Genomic DNA, 19,499 nt, shown 5'->3' with positions numbered 1-19,499 from the left:
TCTCTTTCTTGTACTGATTTGATGGGTCCAAAAGGGCCTTATGTGCTCTCTATTGTCCAAGAATGGCTTTGATTTTGACCTTCCATAAGCCAAAATCGCCCTTCCTATCAAAATTCTCAATTTCATACCTTGCAACAGCCATTTATGATCTGATCAAGTATCGAGTCTTAATTTCTTGAGTATCTTAATACTCCAAGAATGTTGACCTTGATGATCTTTAAAAGCTCTGATACCACAAATTGTTGGGCTAACCACTCTTCAAAAGGCCCAAATACCTAGGATCAACGCTGGAAAGATGAAGAAAAGGCTAAAAAATATTCTACCAAATCCTTGATACTCGACACTCGATGCTCAATGTCTTCCTACTCGATCCTCGATGAGAATTCCCTTCTTTGTCTGACGAGTCTCTGTTAAATCCTTGATGGAACTCGATGGCAACTAAACTAATACTCAATCGTACTCGACGGTTCTTGAACAATACTCGGTGCGACTCGAAGATGAAAACGATGTACTCAAAGCTACTCGATAGCGAAGAACGATGCACGATTGACTCGATATTCAGATTACTCGATGTGATTTGAATGATGAATGAATGGCGCGCAATTTGCAGTAAAGAAAACACTCGTATGAACAAGAAAGATAAAGCAAGAATATGAAGACACGGTGTCTACATGGTTCGGCAAGATTGTCTACGTCCACGGGAAGATCTGAATTCCTTTACTGATGAAGATTGCGTACAGTTTTGTTGTTTACAGAAAACTAAGGAAAACGATGATTACTCTCTCTGTTGAATTTAAAATTAGAGGTAATTATAGAGTATACCAGCTGACCATTTACAAAGTTAGTTATAAACAAACAAAAAACTGAGGTATTTGAGTCAAAGCTTCTTCAGAACGGGATGTGTCTCAAGATGAAAAGAAAGTGACCAAAGATGAACGAGAACTACGTTGGTATTTAGAGCAAGCTCTTATGATTGGGAGTAGATGGATTTGTTCGAAGGGAGGCTCAAAGTGGTACTTTGTTCAAAGGGAGGATTGTTAGAAGTACGAACAAAATCCCACATTGGTTAGGAAAGTGAGTGATCATGGATATATAAGTAAGTACAATTATCTTCATTGGTACAAGGCCTTTTGGAGTAGTTCTAAAAGTAAAACCATGAGGGTATATACCTAAAGTAGATAATATCATATAATTGTGGAGATATGTGGAGGTTCGTTATCCTTATCAACCACATGTCTATCTGATGATTTGGAAGCCACATTAGCACATTTTAAAAACTTGTTAGGAAATGGATAATATATTTGGTATGAGGAACTAAATACACGTTACACAAATTCAAATTTCTGTGATCAAACTAAGTTTTTCATTTGGAGAAAAGCTTGGAGAAGAAATTCCCTGAGGAAGATTTGGATTTCTCCAAACAAGCAACATGTACATATCTTCCAAGTTTGTCAACTTGTCTTGCTTCTCCCCTTGTGTCCTTCTTGCACACTTTGCATGTCTTGTCCACCCACCCTTCTTCAACATATTGACCATCCACTATTTTTTCATCCATTCAAACAATCCAATATTATTCATCAATTTTGATAATGAGTATCTAGAAGAGAAGTGAAGTAAAAAGAAAATAAATCAACTTATACCCCTTTAGACTTGTATCAATTAAAATTCAAAACTAATAATTTTGTCAGTGTAAACTATAAACTTTCATAAGTATACCAATTTACACCCTCTTTCAAATTTCGTCTGAAAATAGTGTAAGGTTTATAGTTGAACAATTTAGATCATTTGTTAAGAAACCTTTGATAATCATCCACGTGTCAATTCTTACACATTTAAAGACTTCTTTTGAGTGTCATATTTATAAAATAGGTAATTAGAATTGATAGATTGACAAGAAAATCTTAAATGAAGAGTCTAAATTGATTTGTTTATAAAAGTTTAGAAGTTTAATTGATAAAATTATAAGTCAGCTAACTCGATGTTATATAACGAAACATAATGAAGAGTATAGATTGATACAATTACGAAAGTTTCGAATATTAATCGACAAAAACCTTAAAATTTCGGATTATAAATTGATATTTTTTATTGTAAAATCAGTGATTATTAGAAACATACCTTCTATGTAAGATTTGAAGAAGTCCTTGTAGGTCCCTCCTATTTTCCTTCTTAAAGCTCCATACTGCATCCAAACCAAGAAGCCCAGTTTAGACAATTACTACAACGAAATTGTACAAGTGGTTGAAGAATGCTAGTTCCTGAAATATTTACAAAATAATATATTTCCTAGATTAGTTGATCTTTCAAGCTCATATCCATCGTGAACTTTCATGTTTCTAATAAATTATCGAAAGTTAAGTATATCTAACATGTATCTAAATATCTATTTTGTGATCGAATAGATCCTTGACCTAATCAATATTCAAAAGATAAATAATCGATATACTAGATATAAAATTGAAGTTTATCTAATGGAATCCTAAACATTCAATTTAGTATTTAGTAAATTCGTAAATTGTAAAAAACAAATGTTGAATAGATCAAAGACTTATTAGTCTCAAAATTTGAAAGTTTGATGCCTATTGGACATAAAATTGAAAGTTTATGCATCATTTGGTAACCATTTGGTTTTTTTATTTTTGTTTTTTGAAATTTAAACTTATAAACACCAATTTCACCTTTAAGTTATTTGCTTTGTTATCAACTTTTTACCAATATTTTCAAAAATCAAGCTAAATTTGAAAAACTAAAAAAATTAATTTTTAAAATCTTGTTTTGGTTTTTTAATTTTTTTATTAAGAATTGAACTCTTTTTCTAAAAAAATGAAAGCTATTATTAGAAATCAACAAGAAATAGATCAACTCAGCGTTTCAAACAACCCTTAAATTTTTTAGAACTACATCATAAGAAGGAAGAAAAGAGAGATATATATTTGGTTACTAATTAATTTCATTAACCATCCCATGTAAGAAATTTCATAAAATATTTGTAAGAATTACACAAGACTAAAATGAAGAACTAAATTGTCATAAAAATCAAAAGTAAAAAATCATTCCGGTTACCACTCGAGTTTATTGACTCAATCACAAGTTTAGCTCAATAGTTATGGTTATGTACTCTTTTTTATCTTTTTTTGAAATGGAAGGTTCAAATTTTATGGACTAAATAATTACCTCTACAAAAATTTAGAAACAAAAAGTTATTCTAATAAAATCTTGTAATATCTTCCAACTAGATAAATTATTAAGGCTAAATGATCAAAAGTATCATTCAATTATATATATGGTTTCAACCAAGGATAAAAATATCGATGTCGATATCGATTTTAATTTTATTGATATATAGATAAAATATTGATATCAACATGTATTTCTATAAGTCACAAATTTATAAAATATCTTTATATTAACAATTAAGTTATTTTTACTCTAAAATTAAATTATGGAAATTGCTATTTGTAGTCATATTCATATTGAACTAAATAAATGACATTTTTTATGTTTTACAAGCATTGATAAAAGATGTTGGAAATATCTATGGATATTTAATATTGATATTGAACCCTTTAATTTACGGATATATTGATAAACATATCAACATATTCACATATATTTTCATTCTTGGTTTCAATTATATCTCCAGATTCTGAAATGTTTCACCCTTGAATTAGAAATTTGTTTCAAGACAACCCTTAAAAAAATGGAGATGTGGGTTGAAATGAGGAAGATGGTTCACAAATCTTATATAAGTTTGTTATTGTTATTAATTTTTATGTATATGTTTAGGTTTGTATATATTTATTACGTACCAATGAATTTAATGACAGAAGCCTACAAGTATCATTTGGAAACAATATCAAACTAAAACGAAAATTTTCAAATTTTAGAGAAGAATTGAAACAAATTCATAGTTGATGGATATTTTTAGAATTATTGTACCAGTGACCTGTTTTGAGAGACACAAATGAATTTTCTCTAAATTTAAAAAATCAAGTTTTTATACCCTTAGATTATGTATTTGTTGGGTGAATTTACCAAAAACAACCTAGGTTTTCAAAATTGGGTAAGTTTTATTTAGACCTCTTAAAATAAGTCATTCAAACAAAAATTTAATTATTTTTAGATAATTGGATAATTGCAATTGATAGCACTCTTAAGACTAATAATTATGGGTATAATTTATAATTTTTAAGGAATTATAAATATAGCAAAATTAATAGATAATTGATTCTATCGATAATAGACTCTTACTAGTGATAAATTTTATTGTTGATAGACTCTTATTAGTAATATAATGTATGTGATAAAGTACAAAAGCTATATTTAAAATTATGTTATATCTGTAAATTTATAGTATAATGCAAATATTTTGTATCTTATTACTATATTCGAAAGTGGCCTAGATAATTTAATCAATAATAGTAAATTTACTATAACCAACAAACAAGTACCTGTTCCCGGGTCATTCTGCCGCCGGCTTTGGTGGCCTGACGGGCATCATCGAGGAGCTCGGCGTCGCGACTCGATCGCACCGCCGAGAAATCCAACGCCTCCGTCACGCTGCTGAACAACGATTTCTTATTCTCTCCTCCGCCGCCGCCGCTTTCTCTCTCCTCGCCCTTCTCCGCCGCTTTGGCCAATACTCTCAAATTGGAGCTCCTATCAGGCCTCCCCCTTACCGTCTTCCACCCCTGCCTTAATTGAGACGGAAACCCGCCGTGGGACGGAGAAATCGCCACCATCGCCGCCGCCGGTTAGTTCGTTCGATTGAATCTGAAATTCTAAGAATCGACGGCAGTTTCTCTGTGTTTATAAGTGAAAATTAGAGGTCGGGAGAGATTGGGCGTTGTGGTTGCTGTGAAGTGGAGCTACGTGGCCGTGTTTGATACTCTTGATCTCTCCATTTTCCATGGCCACTTGATGTATTTTTGCTAGGTTATGAATCTTAGGAATTAGTAATTAATTTATGGCTAGTAATGAGATTGGAGCTTGACTCTTAAGATTCACATGTTTGTGTAGTACTAGGGACAAAAGTCCAAAAGTCGGACTTAGTGATTCGATGACGATGCGGAAAAGTTGTTTTATAGATAAGAGTTACTCTTTCACGAAAAATGTACATTTATTATACATTTTCAAAATCAGCTTTTCACTACTTAAAATTCTAGTTATTCGATATGAAACTTTAGGGAAAGTCGAAATTCTATCTACATCCATCCATACTTGTGTCTATACCTTACAATTATCAATCATATCATTAATCTTAAAAAATTGAAATAACAGACCTCGTAAGTGTCTAATTGTAGGAGAGAAATCAAGTTATTGACTTTTAGTATGGTAATAAATGTTTTTATCCATCAAAGTTCAAATTATCTGGAGTTGTTTTTCGAGTACAAGATTGACACTATTTTGGGTTTACATCTTCCATTATTCTTCTTTTTATGTATAGGCATAGTTTAGAGCCTATAAAAGTGCATGGATTCTCATTTTTCCCTTTTCTAAATTTGCTTATATGTTTTATCCAACATCATGGGTTTCAATGTCCATTTGTTATATATAAAATCATGGGTTAATCTTCAAGGCCTCAACTTTTATGTTTGAGGGAAGATAATTCTTCTGGGTTTGTAGGAGAGTTACATGGAATATTTTAGCTTTCATTCAGGGCAGCAGCATCTTTACATAAGAGCAGAGAGAGAGAGAGAACAGAATAATCAGTTGAGGCTTATACAACATAAACCATACCAACTTCAAGAAGAGACACTGGTGGCACCTTAAGAGCAACATCTGCTCCTCTACAATTCCTTCTCAGGAAGTTGTAGCCGTAGTTAATGGCCAGCCTCTTCAACAGAGATGACCCTTGCTTCGCCCGGACGTGCGAATGCCCGAGAATGAATGCTGTCCCAGACTGCTGGGCTGTTACAAGATCTTCTAGCTCTTCTTGCAGAAGGGCTTCTGTTTCAGCTTGTGAGCCACTTTCGAACTCATTATCTATGGCAAACCTGACTCTTCTTTCTTCTCCCAGTGGCTCCATTTCGATCACATCAGCAATACTGTCAACAGTCTGGAACCCGACCGATACGCTGGCAGGCTGCACAGTCTCTTCATAAGCAGTGGCCCCTGCAAATGCTATGGTTCCAATCACAGCCAGTCTGCACTCGCTTGTCGATTCATTTGAACGGGATGCATCATCCTCACTGCAAGAGTTGCCTCTTTGCTTTCTAAACCAATCATAACGGATGAAGTCTGCAAGTTTCTTGATTAATTCAGATTCAAATGAGTCCACATCTTGGTGAACATCCCGGTAGCCATACCGAACGATGCACCTGTACGATCGATGTGTAGCTGGGCCAACTCTTCCGACGAGATATCGCTCAGCTGGAGGTACGAAAGGAACTGGTACCGACTTTATACATACAAAGACAAGAATGCGATGAAATGCCGGGAGGTTGGTGACAAACCGGGAGAAGTTGGCAGGGATGCCAGAGGTGAGATCAGTGAAAACTAATCCAATGCCGGGGACACGAGCAATCCCAAGGCTTGGCCCCAATGCTAGTAACCATTCTAATGAAACTTTGTTGTGAAGATCAAATTCGTACTTTTTGATGGTTGCATAGTGCCAAACAAACATAATGGTCATGAGGAAGAGAGCTAAAAGAATGGGGAGCCAAGCCCCCTCCCTGAACTTGGTGAGTGAAGCTGAGAAGTAGAGCAATTCAACAGACCCAAAGAAGATAAAAAAGGAGAGAGCCAAAAGTGGAGATTTGTTCCAACAAAGGACAATCACCAAAGATGTAAGGCAGGTTGTCACAAGCATCACAGTCATTACAGCCAGACCTGCACAAAACAAGTGGCCAATTGTGTCAGTTCTTCTTTATGGTATAATCCATATCTACCCTAAGCAATCAGTTCGATTAGAGGAAGACTCTGCCGCAAGATTTGGAAAATGGAAAGTTTGCGAATAAGATTGTCGATAATGGAACCTATGTATTCCGAGTGTGCAAAAATGACTTCCAGATGTCTAGAAATGGAGATGAATGTAGTATATGATAAGTATGCTGCATCCGACTCACCTGATGCATTTCCGAGGTGTTTTATATCTCTAAATCCAATGGTAACAGCGACACAGAGAATCATAAGAATCCAATTTATCTCTGGAATGTATATCTGACCATGGATCTTATCAGAGGTATGAACAACCTTCACTCTAGGAAAGCACCCAAGGGACTGGCTCTGGTTAATAATGGAGAATGTTCCGCTGATGATTGCTTGGCTTCCAACTACCGACGCAAGTATAGCAATTGTAAGCACTGGCCATCTCACGCTCTCTGTTTTCCAAAAACCCTTTGTAAGTAGTCTCCTAAAAATAGCTTGCAACGAATCACAACAGTACAAGAACATCGCACAAAACATTATGCGGTGTTTATGAATTATAAATCTAGACATTGCAACGGATAGTCGTAGAGAATTTCTCAGCTATTCATACCTGGAACAGAAACATAGAAGCCAATGCTTTTGGTGGTATGGTGATGTTGTGATAAGTAAGCAGCTTGGCCCATGTATGCCAATATAAGCGCTGGATACACCAGAAAAGTGAAAGCAATCTGAAGAGGGGTGAGGGAAGATAGGATGGAGCAAGATAGTCAGCCTATGTGTTTATGAAAATAATGTTTTTCCATGTTATGAAGAACTGAAAAGGGAAGTTACAACTTAAGTGCCATTAAAGACAGAATCACCTGTATTGCTGTGTATGAGAAGTGACCAAGATCAGCAAACATTGCTTCTGAGCCTGCATTCAATCAAATATTCAATAAGCCCCACATAGAACTTTGGAATCTGTTCTGTTATTGAGTCCTAACTGAATGTTTTTACACGAAATGGAGAGCAGCCAAAATGGTTTAGTTCCCAATACAGATAAAAAAAACACTAAAACCAAATAAAATTTGGATATAGTAATTGGAACTTGAAATAAGGAAAGGAAACAAGTGATAAGCTTCCAAAACCTCATAAGCATGCTATGGCATTAGTTTTACCTGTTATGCACAACAATATACCCCCCAACGACATCCAACCGCTCTTCCTTGTCTTCTCCAAAAACTTGAACATGTAATATGGAGAAAGAGCCTGATAAACATGAGGATTCCAGTGTATAATATTGTATATGCCAAGGGTACTGATGCAGAGTAGCCATGTCAATACAATGGGAGCAAAGACGAAGCCGACTCGATGTGTGCCGTAATGTTGAAGTGCAAATAGACAAACCAAGATAAAGCAAGTGATTGGTACCACTGCGTCTGCAGGAAGGTAACTTCTTGATGTTAGCTATAAGAACATGAAGATAATATTTTAAAACACTAATCAATATACATGCATGGCAGAAGTTCTTTTGGCAGAAGATTTCTTATCCTGGAAGGACAGATCTTTGACAAAGGGGAAAAAGGAAGAAGGAAACAGAATAATGAGCTTGCAAGGATTTAAACAATATAATGGAGAGATAAGCCAAATCTATCATCAAAATTTCAAATCCAAATAATTTATCATGCTTAAACAAATCTTCTGAAACTCTAAGGAGAGGTTTATTTATTTCTTTCTTACTCGGTCACAATCTAAGAAGGTTTATTTGAATTAAATAAGTTTGGGTTTATGAAGTCTAATATTGAGAATTTAGAGGTATATTGGTACTTGAACTCTGTAAAGGAATGGGTGATGGAAGATTTGGGCTTTGTTTATCCAATATGTATATAAGTTTCTTATGCGTACAGCAAACGTGGAGGAGAGGATTTGCACATCCGACTTTGAAGCAAAGAGTAAATGTCTTAATCGTTGAGTTATCCCTGTGTTTACAATATGTAGATGGGTTTAAGAAGTTGGAATCTATATAGCTCATTGGATTAGAACAGCCATGGCCTAAAGATTCAACTGCATAACAAGGGCAGAAAAATTAATCTAGAATCAAGAAGAAAGTACAGATATTAGAAGCTAAAGAGCTAGCTGTTTCTTTGCTCCAAGTTACACAAAACATTATTTGTGAATCAGACAACCTCTAGAATAAGAAATTTCTATTAATCTTCAGTTAAACGGGTTCCTCAATTAGTAATTAGGTTGACTATGAAAAGGAAGACAACAACTGAAAATTTAATTCCCATTTGATAACCATTTGATTTTCTATTTTTGGTTTAAGAAAATTAATCTTATAAACCCTACTTGTATATATTGATTTCTTTTGTTTTGTGATATATTATTTAGGAGTATTTTCAAAAATTAAACCAAGTTTTGAAAATTTTAAAAGAGTGTTTTAAAAACTTGATTTATTAACTTGTCTTTGGTTTTTTAAAAACTGTCCCGTTTTTAGTATGTGGATAAGAATTCAAATTTATAGTTAGGAACGATGAAAACTATGGTAAAGATCTAATAAGAAAACAAGCACAATTCTTAAAGTTAAAATGGTTGTCAAATGAGACCTAATTTGGGTGTGGCTCCAACACCAAGTGACGATGAAAGGAAAGCTGGATGAAACCAATGGAAACAAAAAGTTGACTGTGTTAGTAGGTCCCTCTTGTACCACAGGCCAAAAAGAAACTAACACCTCCAGTCTTGTCAAAATAACTCACTAGAACCTTCTGTCTTATCATCAGTTTGAAAAAAGTAAAGTTTTTATCGATACAGCTAACTCTACATTTTTTTAATTTGCATTGTTTCTCCAAAACTCTCTCTAGTCTCTATGACTCTATTATTAAAACCAGACAAAAATTTCATAAAGAATCTAAAAAATTTGACAATAGATATCAGACAACGCTTGAGACAATTTCACATCTCAATTTCCTTTCTAGGCTGTCTCTTATTTAAACAGCTTGTCCTAACTTCCTTTGGTAAGTAATTAAAGATAAATTACATATTTAATCACTGTAAATCTAATTTCAACGTAGAAATTATACTTGTGCACTTACTGATCCCTTTATCTCATCCTTTTATATTATTATATCTCCTTGTGATTTGAGCATTAGACTCTTTTCATTATTTCAATGAAAAGTTTTTTTGTTTTCTTTTCAAAAAAAACTTAGAAACTATACTTGTAAATCCTTTGTTATTGTTCTTTTATTCATTAAAATTTATCAAACACCCTATTGTTCTTAATGAGAATTAACATAATAGTTCCAAGACCCTTTTCTTTATTAATTTAACAATTGCAGGAGAGGAAGATCGAATGGATGATAATGGGTGCCTTGTCCATTCGGTTACGTTTGGTTTGGCCTTAGACCTTTTCTTTCTATTGTACTAGCATCTAAAAATCGAATCTAAATTCATATTTTTCAACCACTGAAGTTAAGGCATATTGAGTAAATTATAATTCAACATGAAAGAAAAACTAATAGAGATAGTCGAAGTCAAGGTGCTTAGTCGAAGTCAAGGTGCTTACACTGATGGTGAGCCTTGGACATGGATAACTCAAGTCCAGAAACTGCTGAGAAAACTGCACAAAACAAAAAAATAAATAAATAAATAAAACAATCAAATTCTTGAAGGGTCAAAAGAAAATGGAAAAAGAAGTGTACCAGAAATGGCAGGGGTGAGAAGCCCATCTCCAATCACCATACAAGTCCCTAGAAGAACAAGAATCAACAAAGCAGTATGAAGAGCCCTGTGTTTCTCCAGCAGCAATTTAACCTTAGATTGCTTCTTCTTCTCTGGTGGATGTTCCAGCAAGTAAGTGGAAAGAGCTTCATCTGCAACTTGTCTATTGGGGAGAAGACTTACTTTGGCATGTCTACAAATTAACGAGTATAGAGCAAAAGTCCCACCTGCAATGGCGATTTCAGAAGAATTCATCAACTGGGTTTTGAAGCTTTTTTTACTTTCACTATATGCTTCTTCCTTTTCTTACCTTCCCCATTGTCATCAGCTCTAAGAACTATAAAGACGTATTTGAAAAGAGGGACTATAGTGAGAGTCCAGAATACAAATGAAAGAACACCATAGATTTCTTCATTAGTATCTGAATGTTGGATATCTTCAGCAAAAGTGCTTCTGTAAACGTAAAGAGGAGAGATGCTCAAATCGCCATAGACAACACCAAGGCTTTGATAAGCCAATACAAGAACCGTTTTCCAAGAATCCTTCTGAAAAGAAACCCAAAATTGCAGCAATTTCAACAACTGGGGTGTTTTCAAAATGTAGAAGTTGAAGCTATTCAACACAAACCTTTGAACTATCCCAACACTTCCCATGCTCAAGATCCATAGCTTCTTTATCTCGATCTTCAAGCAAAATCCTGAAGTGGGGTTCAGTTAGCAGTAGATCTAAATGGAATATAAAGAAGAAAAAGAAAGAAAGAAAGCAAATAGAGCTTACAAAAAAAAACCCTCATCTGTATTCCCCTACAAATGAAGAAGATAAGAGAACTTCAATCAGTTATCAGTTATCAGTTATCGGTAAACCCAGTTGATATCTCTATCAAGACAGCCATTAAAACTCAAAACAGAGGAGAAATAAAGGTATTTGGAAGACAAAATTTGAATGTTGAGGATATTTTGATTCTGGGTAACTGATGAATATATCCAAATGGGGTCATAAATGCAGAATGGGAGATCATGGACCCTCATCATTACAATCCCCATATGACAAGATTCTTGAAGCAAATTTTTTCTCTCTCCAGTTGGTAAAACAGCAAAAACAAAACAGAAAACAAGTAAATAAGAAGAAGGGGGGTTAAGAAGAACTCACTGTTAAGACTCTGTTCTTCAAAGAAGAGAAGAATGCACACAAACAAACAGAAGCTCAACTACAATGGCGTCCAAAACTACAATGGCGTCCAAAATTGAAGAAAAAAGGGGAATCAGAAATGGGGGAATGAAAAAGAAAGAAGATCACGTGAGCTGATGACAGTTACAAAAACAGTCCCACACAAACGAAGCGTCCAGGAAGACGGCCGATTGATGGACAGTGGAATGGACCATTTTCTCTCTCTCTCTCTCTCTCTCTCTCTCTCTCTCTAATGGGGTTTTTTGTTTGTGTTAGAAGATTTACAGAAGGAAATTAAGGCCTACCCATCAGAGGATTGTGCAAGATTGGCGTAATAAGCAAATCAAAACGGATGAAACTTGTATTATGTTGATGATGTGAAAGGATTGAAAGCAATTGGGGCTAATCTAGGCAATTATGAATCTTCATGAACTTCATTTTAAATTGTTTTAAAAGCTCCCATTTTTTATAGTTATTAGAACTGTTTTTAATCTTGAGATTAATTTCTATTTAGTTTTAAAATTTTAAAAATTATATTTTTACAGTTAAATTTTGGGCTTAGTTTTCCCTTTTTTTTTATTAAAATAAAATAAATGGTTTGTTTGTTTGTTAGTTTGGATTTGAGTAAAAAGCAAAGGCATGTGAGTCATAATGGAAATGGTGGGCTTTGGAAAAGACATGATGGCCGAACATGCCCTTCATTACTCCAAAGCAATAAAGCTTATCATTTTTTCAGCTTTTTTCAGTGCCTTTTTTGAGAGCTTTTGAAAGTTTTTCAATGTTCCGCCATTTTTGAAGCTCTTCATCTTCTTCTTCTTTTCTAAAACTTGAAAACCTCCATTTTTCTCTCACTTTGAGAAATGCTGCTTCTAGGTTCTTCTTCAATGGTGTTGGGCGGCTTGAGATTTTTTAAATGGAAATTGAGAGCATCCATGAGAGTGCTGCCAAGACGAAGATTTGTTTTTTTCCCTTTCATTCTTTCTTTTATTTGACTTCAATTCTTTTGGGGAAAAAAAAGCATTTGAGTTCAATTCTAGAGGAAAGAATTAAGATGTTTTTTATATTATTTTTTCTGTTCGGTAATTATTTGAGTTTTATTTGCTTTACGTATTTGAAAACTTAATTTGTAAACACGGTCATTCCATTTTTAAATTTCTTGTTTTATTATTTATTTTTTTTACCAATATTTTTAAAAATTAAGTCACATTTTACAAAAAAAAAAAAAAAAAAAAAAAAAATTAAATAGTTGGTAAAATTTTGTTTTTTATTTTTGGGAGTAGGCTAAGAATTCAACTCTTTACGTGGAAAATATGCAAATCATTTAATAAATCGAGAGAAAATAGACTTAATTTTCAAAAATAAAAATAAAAAGCGAAGCTGTTACTAAAAGAGAGCTTAGTGTTTCTTTATCTAATTTTAACCAATGTTTTAAAAAACTAAGCCAAAATTTGTACACTAAAAGTGTAGCTTTTAAAAACTTGTTTTGTTTTTTAAATTTGACTAAGAATTTAAGGTTTACTTAAAAAGATACAAATTATTATATGAAATTAAGAAGAAATATACTTGATTTTCAAAAAAAAACAAAAACAAAAAATTAAATGGTTACTAAATAGGGCATTGGTTTTTTGTTTTTAAAATTATAGTTGTTTTCTCGTGTTTTTTAGGATAATTGAAGCATATGGCAAATTTTAGGGTTTTTGTTTTGAAAAATGGCAAAACCAGCAATTAATAAGATTTATGGCAACTCACATGACATGCATGTGGTCACAAATTTTCAAATCTCTATTTTTTTTAAGAATAGGTCAACAAGGGAGATCTCACAATCCGGGATCAGGGCATCAAAGCAACAAAGCACAAGCAAAGACAGGGCAACAAAACCAAAACAAAGCCTACAAGATAAGACCAGAACAAAACCAACACAAAAACGCAAAACACCAGGGAGAAAGCCAGAGAAAAGAAACCAAGACCCCACAAACTAGGGACAACAGCAAAACAAAGAACAACGGAAAGTTCAAAAGGAAAAAAAAACATTTGTAAACACACTAAATAAGACCAAGAAGATCAACCCACCGAAAGCAGCACGAGCACGAACCATAGAGATCATAAGGTGAACAAAAGCAGACACTGACTTCGGTCGACTTTTATGCAGCCGCCGATTACACTCCTGCCAGATGTAGTATATGAAAGCACACCAGAATACACAGAACAACTTACTACGCACCCCTTTACCCAACCTCACTTGGCACAACCAACTCGACTCCATATCCCAACCCGCCACTCGATGCGACAAACCCAATTGACGCAACACACTAGACCACACCTCTCTCCCAAACCAACACTCAAAAAAATAAATGATCCCGCAGCTCCACACCTCCCCCACACAGAAGACACCCCCCTCTGACAACACACCTCAACTCCTCAACCAATCCTGCTATACAACATGTTCCTCATAGCTAACCATGCATAGAAGGAGTGACGCGAAATACCACTCCCTCCCACAAAATACCAATCCAAGACACCCTAGGACAACGAGGACGCAAACTCTCCCACGTATTAACGATAGAAAACCGACCACTAGCATCTGACACCAAAACTCAATAATCTTCCCCCCTCACCCTAGGCCCCACTGCCTGAATAAGACCTCATATCTCAAGAAGCTCCCAAGATACTGTAGCCTACCTCCAACCTCCCTCACCATGATAAATGTAGCTTTTACACTTATCTAGTTCATAGCTTTTATTATTGATGAAACTACAAATACATGGTAAGTGTAGAATAAAAAACAATGACGAGGTTCTGTATATAGGGTAATTGTTGATGTCTTTAATTCTCCAATTTTCCTCTAATCGATTCATTTGAAAAACTAAAAATAACCTCTTTCTCAAATTAACCGCCTTCCTGATTTTCCTCACCTAGTTAACGTTTCAAAACAGATTTTATTATTAATTTAGATTCTATTTAACCACTTTTCAAATTAATCTCACTTAAATTAAAGGAAAATTATTTCAAATGGTAAAACTGTTGAAAATATTTACAAGATATAGCAAATTTTTCAAATTATCAATGATAGACGTTGATAGATACGGATAGATTTCTATCAGTCTATTGATAGATTTCTATTAGCGTCTTACAATATCACTGATAGACACTGATAGAAGTCTATCAATATCTATCATTGATAGTTCTAAAATTTAATATTTAACCTATAGTTTTAATATTTCATCTCATGAAACATATAAACCATAGTTCTTTTCTTATTCCATGGTACTTAATGTAAATCTCATTTACATCAATCCTCCACTAGATGTATCTCATACATCATACCGATTATATCATATGTAATCAAAATACCTCTTGTCAATTTGAACATTTCAAATCAACACCAAGAACTTGATCCTTCAACATGAATCCAAGCTACCAAGGGGACCTTATGGACCTGTAGATCCGAACCTCCAACAGTACTTGAATAACTGACTAAGCCCTTTAGTCATGGGATCCACCATCCGTTAACTGCTAGGTACTCCACTAAAAATCGACAGCTGAACTCTCCTCACTACAGATATATTATGCATCCATCTTAACCAATCAACAGTACGACAACCCTTCACAGATCGCTCGTAAGTACAACTGGGCCAATAACCGCTATACCCCTATAGTTACATCTGTCTCCTTAAGTACCACTGATCCCTCTAATGAACATAAATCATAGTCATACTATGACTAAGTCTTATCTTCCAAAGAGAAGTTGTGGTCACTATGTTCAAGCCTCGGAATTAGCCCTTAAGAGAGCAATCTCTCTACTAATCCCTGCTTCAAAAAATGAGTGAATTCCATATTGTGGATTGAGTTCCTAGCTCCCAGATCAGACAAGTCCCCAAAAAGGTAGGTATGTTGAGTTGGCAATTTGGCCACTCTCACCCATACTAATCAAAGGACCGCCCTTAAAGGCAGAAGTTCACAAAACACTCAGGATTGAGGTCGTGTCACCTATGGTCGTTTAGGTGAGATGCATGTCTCTAGTATCAACGACGTTATATACAGAGTCTAGTCATCTCGTGGTCTAGGTCTTATACAAATTCTTTTTATAGGACACCTCCGCTCTACGTCTCCACATGAATGGTTCGGATCAACCATCTGTAGTAGTTTACAATACTTGCAAACCTCTACAAAGCGGGTCGTATTTGTAGTGTCACCAGAATCAGGTATCTCACCTTAATCCTTATACTACAGACCGATTAAAGTTATCACTTAAGGCATGATCCACTTGTATATGATATATACATACTTAAGTTCACATAAGATAACCAAGGAGTTTTGTTTATTGGATATGAGTAAATGCCAGAATTAAATAACACTTATTTTATTCATTGAACAATGTGTATCTTTATCAAACAACGAGACTCTAGGAGAATTAGGATACCAATCCCAACATTCTCCCACTTGTTCTAATGACTCGGGAGACTAATGTATGATACAATATAAAAATGTACAATATACAATAAACTAGGGCATGCCTCAATATCATCTCCCACTTGCCCTAGACAAGATGTCACATATCCCGCAGACCCAAACTATCCATGTGACCTTCAAACACGTTAACCGTGAGAGCCTTTGTAAAAGGATCAACAACATTGTATTCCGTAAGGATTAGATCCTTAGCTCCATACACAAGTATGTAGACCCTCGTTCTCCGAAGATACTTGAGGATCAGCTTGACCGACATCTAATTACCAAATCCTGGATTGGACTGATATCGATTGACAATCCCTACTGCATAGCAAATGTCAGGTCTGGTACACAATATTCCATACATCAAGCTTCCTATAGCAGAAGCATAGGGAAATCGTCTCATCTTCTCAACTTCTTGAGATGTCTTAGGACATTAATCCTTAGACAGAACGTTTCCATGCCTGAAAGGTAACAAACCCTTCTTGGAATCCTACATCCTGCACCTGATCAACATGATCAATGTACGATGCTTGAGACAGGGCTAACCGTTTGTTCTTGCGATCCCGAATGATCTAGATCCCGAGAACATACTGTGCCTCACCCAAATCTTTCATTTAAAACTGGGCAGCTATCCAACTCTTAATGTCAGTCAGATATCTTACATCATTCCCAATGAGTAGGATATCATCCACATACAGTACCAGGAAAGCTACTGAGCTGTTGATGATCTTCTTGTAAACACAAGGCTCATCAACGTTCTGGTCAAACCCAAACGACTTAACAGTAGTGTCAAATCTGATGTTCCGAGATCGAGATGCTTGTTTCAGCCCATAAATGGACCTACTAAGCTTGCAAACTCTTTTCTCTTGATCTGAAACTATAAACCCCTCTGGTTGAGTCATATAGATGGCCTCCTCAAGATTACCATTCAGAAAGGCAGTCCTGACATCTGCCATATTTCATAATCATAAAATGTGGCTATAGATAGGAGAATCCTTATAGACTTTAGCATAACAATAGGTGAGAAAGTCTCCTCATAGTCAACTCCCTCAACCTGGGTATAACCCTTTGCCACGAGTCTAGCCTTAAAGGTTTGCACCTTTCCATCTACACCTCTCTTTCGCTTAAAGATCCACTTACACCCAATAAGTCTTACCCCATCAGGTGGATCAACAAGCTTCCAGATGTTGTTGAAGTACATAGATTCCATTTCCTGGTTCATGGTCTTAACCCATTCATCTTTGTCAACATCCTCCATTGCTTTATTAAAAGACAATGGATCCTCGACCCCATCATTCGTAATGACGGTTTGGGCTTCAATTAAACCCATGTAGCGATCTGGTGGGTTCATAACCCTCCTACTACGTCGAGGCAGTCTCAACTCTTGAGCTAGTTGACTAGATGCCCCTACATCAACAACTCTTGTTAAACTGTCGGCCTGTTCAACAACTCTTGTTGAACCCTCAGCAGTCTCAGTCTCACTAGAGATCTCACGTAAAACGAGCTTACTTCGTGGCTTATGATCTCTTATGTGATCTTTTTCCAAGAAGATAGCATTAGTGGAAACAAACACTTTGTTCTCACCTGGATCGTAGAAGTATCCTCCTCTTATTTCCTTGGGGTAGCCCACAAAGAGGCAAACCTTCGAACATGGTTCCAACTTCTTTGGGTTAGTCACTAGCACATATGTCGGACAACCCTAAATCCTGAAAGTGGCGTAAACTACCTTTACGGCCTCTCCACAACTCAATAGGTGTTTCAAAAACACTTTTTGAGGGAACGTTGTTCAGGATATAACATGCAGTCTCCACTGCATAACCCCAAAACGAGTCTGGAAGATGAGCATAGCTCATCATAGACCGAATCATGTCCAACAAGGTCCTATTTCTCCTTTCTAATACATCATTCTGCTGAGGTGTACCAGGGGCCGAGAGTTGGGGCGCAATCCCATGTTCTATCATAGAGTTCTGGAATTGGAGGTCCATATACTCTCCACCACGATCAGATCGTGGTGTTTTTATCTTCTTGCCTAATAAGTTTTCAACTTCAGTCTTATACTCCTTGAACTTGTTAAGGGCTTCAGACTTACGTTGCATTAGGAAGAGATACCCAAATCTTGAATAATCATCTATGAAAAAGATGAAATATTTATACCCACCTCGAGCTTTAACATTCATCGGACCACAGAGGTCTGAATGTACAAGCTCCAAGGCTTCCCTGGCTCTGGAACCTTTTTCAGTAAAAGGTCATTTGGTCGTCTTGCCTTTGAGGCATGATTCACATACCGGCAAGGAATTTTCTTCTAAACTCTTTAGAAGTCCACTTTTCACCAACTTCTCAACCCTATTGAGGTTGATGTGACCTAACCTTAGATGCCAAAGATGGGCATTTTCCTTTGGAGAAACCTTTGGTCTTTTCGCTGTTGTTGCCATATTGAACATTTCAGTATTAAACAAGGTTTTTATAACTAACGACCTTAGTACATATAAGTTATTTTCCATTGAACCAGAACCAATCTCCATTCCATTCTTGAATTTTTCTCAAAAAACCCTTTATTCTCATAAAAGGAGACGGTATAGTCTTGTTCAATAAAACAAGAAACCGAGATTAAGTTTCTCTTAATATGAGAACTACAAAAACATTATCCAGTAACAGATAACGTTTCTTGTCAATAAATAACTTCAGTCTACCTACAGCAACAGCTGAAACAACTTCACCATTACCAACTCTAAGAGTCATTTCTCCCTGTGGCAACGTTTGCCAGGAACTAAATCCTTGGTAAGAGGAACTGACATGATTAGTAGTACCTGAATCGAGGATCCAGACAGAATCATCATTCTCTATCAGACATGTCTCCAAGACCAATAAATCATATTTATTGTCTTGTCTCCTCTTTTGGAGAGTAGTGGGATGGAGGTCATTTTCCACGAAATTCGTTTCACATGATTCTTTCCACTGTAAATAATCGGTCATTTTTAAAAGCTTTAAACGGAAATACTAACGAGTTGTTGAAAAGAAAAACACATTGACCTATGTTAGGTTTTAAGCAAATACCCGTTGTAAAATAAAACAACATCCAATAAGGTTTTAGCAAAACTAACATGAACCCCATGTGACATCTAGTTTCGCAATGACGCTTCAAAGGTTTAGGATAAAAGCCGAAGGAAGGTGAGTTATCCCTCCTCTGAATTGAGAAGTTCTCAATCAGTCATTAATATCAAAAAAACTCTTGTTCCTATAATGAATAGCCATCATTGATTTGGCCAAGAGATCATTAATTTACTTAACAAACTTCTGTAAGTGTGACCCACCATTTT

At 35.5% G+C, this 19,499-nt stretch overlaps 2 protein-coding genes across 4 annotated transcripts; both read right to left on the bottom strand.

The window, feature by feature from the left end:
• Positions 1-1,260: 1,260 nt before the first annotated feature.
• LOC120080762 (potassium transporter) lies at positions 1,261-5,162 on the bottom strand. Its single transcript, XM_039035387.2, has 3 exons — positions 4,452-5,162; positions 2,119-2,182; positions 1,261-1,539 (listed from the first exon to the last, which is right to left on the bottom strand). Exons 1-3 carry the CDS (start codon positions 4,740-4,742, stop codon positions 1,364-1,366), a joined length of 531 nt encoding a protein of 176 aa, XP_038891315.1. The 5' UTR covers positions 4,743-5,162; the 3' UTR covers positions 1,261-1,363.
• A 365-nt stretch (positions 5,163-5,527) lies between these two features.
• On the bottom strand, positions 5,528-12,174 carry KT2 (potassium transporter 2). Of its 3 annotated transcripts, XM_039035384.2 has the most exons (11): positions 11,716-12,174; positions 11,344-11,369; positions 11,194-11,263; positions 10,877-11,111; positions 10,548-10,793; positions 10,412-10,465; positions 8,028-8,288; positions 7,731-7,783; positions 7,481-7,598; positions 7,068-7,322; positions 5,528-6,831 (listed from the first exon to the last, which is right to left on the bottom strand). In XM_039035384.2, exons 3-11 carry the CDS (start codon positions 11,230-11,232, stop codon positions 5,720-5,722), a joined length of 2,373 nt encoding a protein of 790 aa, XP_038891312.1. In that variant the 5' UTR covers positions 11,233-11,263; positions 11,344-11,369; positions 11,716-12,174; the 3' UTR covers positions 5,528-5,719. The 3 variants fall into 3 exon arrangements, with proteins under 3 accessions (XP_038891312.1, XP_038891314.1, XP_038891313.1); XM_039035386.2 differs by lacking the exon at positions 11,344-11,369 and having other exon boundaries at positions 11,716-12,157; XM_039035385.2 differs by lacking the exon at positions 11,716-12,174 and having other exon boundaries at positions 11,344-11,676.
• Between the last annotated feature and the right edge of the window lie 7,325 nt (positions 12,175-19,499).

The sequence above is a fragment of the Benincasa hispida genome, chromosome 7, assembly GCF_027475165.1.
Source record: "Benincasa hispida cultivar pf3 chromosome 7, pf3_genome.v1.1, whole genome shotgun sequence".
NCBI lineage: Eukaryota > Viridiplantae > Streptophyta > Magnoliopsida > Cucurbitales > Cucurbitaceae > Benincasa > Benincasa hispida.
This window is presented reverse-complemented; position numbering and strand designations above follow the sequence as displayed.